This window comes from Seriola dumerili, unplaced genomic scaffold (genome assembly GCF_002260705.1).
Source record: "Seriola dumerili isolate Sdu_G_001 unplaced genomic scaffold, Sdu_1.0 BDQW01000011.1, whole genome shotgun sequence".
Lineage (NCBI taxonomy): Eukaryota > Metazoa > Chordata > Actinopteri > Carangiformes > Carangidae > Seriola > Seriola dumerili.
Window position 1 is genome coordinate 4,123,198 of NW_019174266.1, and position 6,173 is coordinate 4,129,370.

The 6,173-nt window shown below is 43.0% G+C and overlaps 1 protein-coding gene across 1 annotated transcript; it reads left to right on the forward strand.

Annotated features, from left to right (window-relative positions):
- Window positions 1–203: 203 nt before the first annotated feature.
- On the forward strand, window positions 204–5,425 carry LOC111223071 (alpha-2Db adrenergic receptor-like). Its single transcript, XM_022747092.1, has 2 exons — window positions 204–494; window positions 4,280–5,425. The coding sequence occupies exons 1-2, from the start codon at window positions 204–206 to the stop codon at window positions 5,423–5,425; spliced, it is 1,437 nt and encodes a 478-aa protein (XP_022602813.1).
- Window positions 5,426–6,173: the final 748 nt, after the last annotated feature.

The following is a 6,173-nucleotide window of genomic DNA, read 5'->3' on the forward strand; positions in this document are numbered from 1 at the left end:
TTCACTGCCTTTACACTCTTTTTTTTTTTTCCTTCTTCCTTTTGTCATATTTGTACTTTGTTATTTTCTAACTGACTGGCATAAAAACAGTCAGCGGTGAATGCACTGGAGGTAAAAAAAAACAAAAAAAAAACAAGGATCATGACGTCGGTCATTTAACCAGGATGGACTTATCAGCTGTATTCACTCCTGTTCTGGCCACGATGCCGGCCTCTTTACCAACAAACTCTTCTTTGGAGAATGTCAGTCAGACGTCCTCCTCCTCCTCCTCGAGATCTCCTCCTCTACCTCCTCACTCGCAGGTGGCGTCAGTGTTAATCGTGCTGGTGGTCACAGTAATCATCCTGGGGACCGTGGTGGGTAACGTGCTGGTCGTGGTGGCGGTGTTCACCAGCCGAGCCCTGAGGGCACCTCAGAATCTCTTCCTGGTGTCTTTGGCGTCAGCAGACATACTGGTGGCGACGCTGGTCATCCCCTTCTCCCTGGCTAATGAGGTGAGGAACCTGTTTGTTCAGGATCTACTCCAAGACTTAATTTGCAGCTGGTATTCGCGTACGATCTGTACCTGTATATCTCCTCTGTTTTAGGGAAAACACATGTTAATAGAGGTGCAACTGTAGATGGAACACATTGCGATTAGTTTTCCCAGACCACATCTGGAGGTGGAGGCTGGAGGCTCACATTGTGATCAGATCTCAGCCAGATGTTAATGACGTCTGCACAGTTTGAGTCCACAGCAATGCTCTCAGCTCCGTGAGGCTGTTGTGATCATCGTAAAGAAAAATAATCAGTTAAATAGACAAACCAAAGTTTTGGACAAGCTAAAATTTGGATTTGAGAATTTAATGGCAATCCATCCAACAGCTGTGAGACATTTCACTCAAAACAGAAAATGTCAACATCGTGCAGCAGAGGATCAGCAAAGTCAGTAGGCTTCATCCTCCAGGTGCCGTGGATGTTTGAACAAAATTTCATTGCAATCCTTGCTCAAAAATTTCAGACTGGACCAAAGTTGTTTACCGACTAATAAAATTCCATACTAGAAGCTGAAAAGTCAACAATCTCTGATTCTTCCTGCTATTTCAAAATGACAGATTTCACAGAGGACGTGCCATGATTGCCGACAACTCCCACAGCTCCAACTGCCTAATTTGCTTCAGACACAATGCAGGCAGATTCAAGATAACAAGATGCTTATTAATACCAAGTGCAGATGCATAACTCATGATCAGATCTCACTGTCCAAATAATCCATCCACATAAAGATTGCATGTTAAAACCAGCTGTAGACGGGGTCTACATAATGCACATACACATGCATCTTCTGCTATCGGAGAAGTCCATCTGCATTTGTACATAACATGTATCTGCTGTGAAAGTCTGCTATCCAGTGACAAAACCTAACTCACAGGTTTTATTTAACTTCAGCGCTTTAGTGACCCCTACTGGCAGCAGGTGATAAAAGGGTTTTTAAAAGGAGCTATTTGAAAGTTTTGCTATCGCTACATGGCCAACGTTAGCATTAAATGGTTTAGTTACCAGCCTAGAAGAAACACTGTGAGTTCAGCATTCTTATTAAGCAGCAATGAGACACTCTGTTGCACTTAAGAGTCCGTATTGTATGAGGTTTATGCTGCGAATCATGTTTTTAGAATATTAAAATTAACATTATGCCTTGTTCATCAAACAGATACTGAATATGTTCAGACAATTTAATGACATGTTTTCTTCCCTTAGGCTTGCGAGGTTGACGTTTACCTGGTGTTTCCTCTCTCATGTTATTTGTTGCAGATGTTAACATGTGAAATCGACCTGGAGATCAGACACTTTTCATGTCTGTAATTCTTTCTCTTTTGCTGTAGGTGGGCAAATACTTTAAGTCCATCCAGGTTTCTCCTCTTCTCTGCAGGAAACCTTTTTAATCACACATTCTTCAGCCAGTCTGGTACTTTGGGTCATCAAGTTTGTTTCCCCAGTTTTCCCACTTGAAGGACTGTTGGTATTATTGGTATTATACTAAAATCCCACCTAGATGAAGGCAAATCAATTGTTTTGACAAACTAAAGAAGAGCTGAGACTGCAGAGAATAAAAAAAATTCAATTTTGCACTGCAGTGACAGACCCAGCACAGCTACATTCCTCTACTGCTGGACACTACTGCACCTCCATCCAACAATTCACCGGACAATTTCTCACTTAAACTAGTGGCTGCTACTAAAAATTGTTTTCATATTAATTATTATTTAGTCGTGCTAGTGGTGTGGGTGTAGGGATGGCAGCACTGGTCTTTCTTCACTTACGGTTTCTGCAGGACGTGGCTGTAAACTCACTTTCTTTACCTGATTATTCATTCAGTCCAGAAAAGCATTTATCACAAGTTCCCTGAGCCTAAGCCAAGCTGACATCTTCAGATTGCTTGTTTGGGACAGACCAACAGTCCAAAACTCAAAGATATTAAATTTACAATTGGAGCTAGAGAGATAAATTGTCTGGGTCAATATATCTGCCACAGAGGAAATGCAGATATATTCCAACAAGTCCTCCTTACAGGAGTGTCTCCTAAAATAGTAGGGACTTGAAGTGGCGACGGTTGAAGTGGCGACGGTTGAAGTGGCGGTACGGCAGCCCATATACATTTCAACGCATTGCCGTAGTAGTGGAAACCAACAACATTTAACTATTAACAAAGGCTACGTCACTGCTTCAGGAAACCGAGGTCGCTCTGAACATTGTTACAATATGTCTCTTAAAAAGCCTCGAGAGCACTACATATTTGATTTAGAAACAATTTGATACCAAATGAGGAGTTCGTATAAATCCGTCTGTTACTTCAGCACCACGGACAGCGTCATGGTTTTTATCAATACACAGCAAAGTTTAGATTGTGGGAGGAAGGCCAGTCAACAACAGTTTGCACATTTTGGTCTTTTTGTTATCAAAGCAGTTAGCGGGTAGGTAGGAAGTGTAGACATATAATCTGAGTCATCGCATCACGCCGTAACCCTTCAGCCGTCGCTGCTTAAAGTGTGTGTGCCCCTAGGGCGACGGGCGTAACGGACCTTGACTACATGGACTGTACCAAAAGCGATGTCCATACCTTCATTACCATGGTTACTATAGTAACTGCCAAGGTTTGATTAGGTTTAGTCACAAAAACTATTTGGTTAGTTTGACAAAATGTTAGGTATTTGGGTTAAAAATAAGTACTTCCTCAACATCAGACTATCTTTGTTGTCATGGTTATAATAATAACAACGTGGGTAACTTGGTCGAACGCTCATGGATAATAGAAACAACATAAACTACTACTTTCACATGGGAATCGATTACCGCTCTCCTGCGGACTTTGTCACTCTTTATACTACGTCACTTCTCCCTCCCTTGTCATAATTACTACAGCCACTAGATGTCGCCTTACAAAACGTAACTACAGGTCATAATAATTTGCTGCATAAACGACCTACGGGCTATTTTTTTTTACAGGAGGAAAGTATTTGTGTTCATGTCCGCAAATAAGTGACAATAAATATCAAATAGCTTTGCCAAATAAATTTTTGGGGTCATTAGAAACAGTGTTGGAGATGTCCACCAGAGCTCAGTTGATCACAGTTCTTCAATAACCAGATTAAAAGGTTCCTTATCAAAAAATGGGAATTAGGAAGAATTTAGGAAACGGAAGCCAGTGAATGTTTTAGAGATAATGTAGATTATTATGCTTGTTGATTAACATTTTGCCAATTAGTTAGTTCAGTTAATTGTTCCAGTTGTAATGAAAAACTAATCTGGATTTCTTGGGACACTCAAAGACAATATTTCCATCTTAGCCTTTTTCTAAACTTGAGCAGACTCTCACCTCACAGCTCCACAACCATGAACTGGGAATGAACTTCCTGGACTTTACTCCTGTAAACAGACTCTATTTTCACTCAAAAGCCCAAACTGTGGAGGAATTGGATGGATATTTCACAGTTTCTTGCAGCTGTGACAAGGATGTGACAAGAGGGTTGAGATGAAACCACAGGGGCAAACTCACTGTTAGATTTTCCTACAAATGAAATGCAGTCACAGCCGACGTGGCAGAAATGAGATATTGACTGAATTTTTATGTTGAGGTGAAATAATCCTTTAGGTGCGTCGCTCAAGGCCTCCATGACTGACAGGATCTGACTGGAATATAATATGAAATAAACACTTTTTCTTCTTCTTTCCTTCTTCTGCAGGTCGTCACTGCTGCTTAAATAAGTCATTAATATATCTTAATTGGTCTCTCCCCTCTAAGGTCATGGGTTACTGGTACTTTGGATCCACCTGGTGCTCCTTCTACCTGGCTCTGGATGTCCTCTTTTGCACTTCCTCCATTGTCCACCTCTGCGCCATCAGTCTTGACCGCTATTGGTCCGTTACTAAAGCCGTCAGCTACAACCGCAAACGGACACCCAAACGGATTAAAGCAATGATCAGCATCGTGTGGCTCATATCTATTGTCATCTCGTCCCCGCCGCTCCTCATGGCGCAGAAAGAGGAGGATTTTGAGAGGGAGGACGAGAATGACATGCAGAGGCAGGAGTGTCTCCTCAACAACCAGACGTGGTACATCCTCTCCTCCTGCCTTGTGTCTTTCTTTGCCCCAGGAGTCATCATGATACTCGTTTACTGTAAGATCTACCGTGTTGCCAAGCAGCGAGCCTCCACTGTGTTTGTGGCAAAGAATGTGGTGGAGCGGCAGCCGTCACAGTCTGAGACCTGCTTTGTGGGCACCACCAGGACTTGCCAAAGAAAGGGAGCCGGCTGCAGCAAATCCCAGTATGAACTGGACAGCCCACTTCCTGCCAACCGACACAGCTCTTCCAACAAAGAGAGCAGCAGCAGTAGGAGAGGAGAGCTGGATGATATTGACTTAGAGGAGAAGATCTGCGAAGCTGACATAAAAACATCCTCCTCGTTTTCCTCATCTCTCCGCTTCCCCAGAAGAGCTTGCGTGAGGGTGAAGACGGAGGAGGCGAAGGACACAGAGGGAGCGATGAGCAGGTTGAAGCCTCCTCCACCTCCTTCCTGTGCCTCTATATCATGGGCATCATCTGACCACCTCTCCCACCACTGCCTCCTCCCCTCCCCCGTGGCTTTCCGCAGCAGGCAGATGTCTCTGTCCAAAAACAAAGTAGCTCAAATGAGGGAGAAGCGCTTCACATTTGTTCTGGCGGTAGTGATGGGGGTATTTGTCCTCTGCTGGTTCCCATTCTTCTTCACTTACAGTCTCCACGCTGTCTGCAGAGAGAAGTGTACGATCCCTGACACACTCTTCAACCTGTTTTTCTGGATCGGATACTGCAACAGCTGCCTGAACCCGATCATTTACACTATTTTTAACCGAGACTTCAGGAGGGCCTTCAAAAAGATTTTATTCCATACTCACAAACGAACATAAGATGTGAATGTATGTGTGTTTGTGTGAGTTCCTCCTGCTCAAACACAGACACACACTCACACGTAAATGTGTGCACACAGTTTTAATCCTGTTTTCCACTGTGCTGTCGTACTGACATTAAAGGGCTTGTCATACAGCCGGAGTATTGATTTATTATTCAACTACTCACAAATTTATTAAATAATCATTTTCTTTTCTAGTGTAAACAAACCAGAGGAAGATTACTATGACACACTGATGTTGTGAGAGCAGTTGTTTCAAACTCTGCTTCCTTGATGCAATAACAGTTCAACATTACAACTTCTGCTTTGCCTGAACTTGAATGTTAATTAGGGGAAAACGGCCGCAGGGCAGTGAACTATGTCCCTGCGGAGCTCTGAGATGTCTGTGCACTGTAACAAGTGGGCTGACTGGCTTTGCAATCTAAATATTGACCCATAAAAGCTGATGTATAAGGAACTGAGAAAAAAAACACAATGAAAAATATACAATGAGTTTTAAATGGATTCCTGTCCCCCGGGGTGATTAAACACCAGTGGCACCTAAAAGTTTAAACTTTAACTTCAAGTAAAGGAATAAAGACGAGAGAGCCAAACCAAAGTTAGCAGTTTTTCACGCAGCAGCAATGCACTGTTGACACTGCACAGCTCGGGGGCAAAGGCATTAAAAATTCATGTGCTGCTAGCAGATGGGCTGAGCTGCTGTAAACAGAGAGAGCGAGAGGACAAAAGAGAAAGACAGGGAAAGG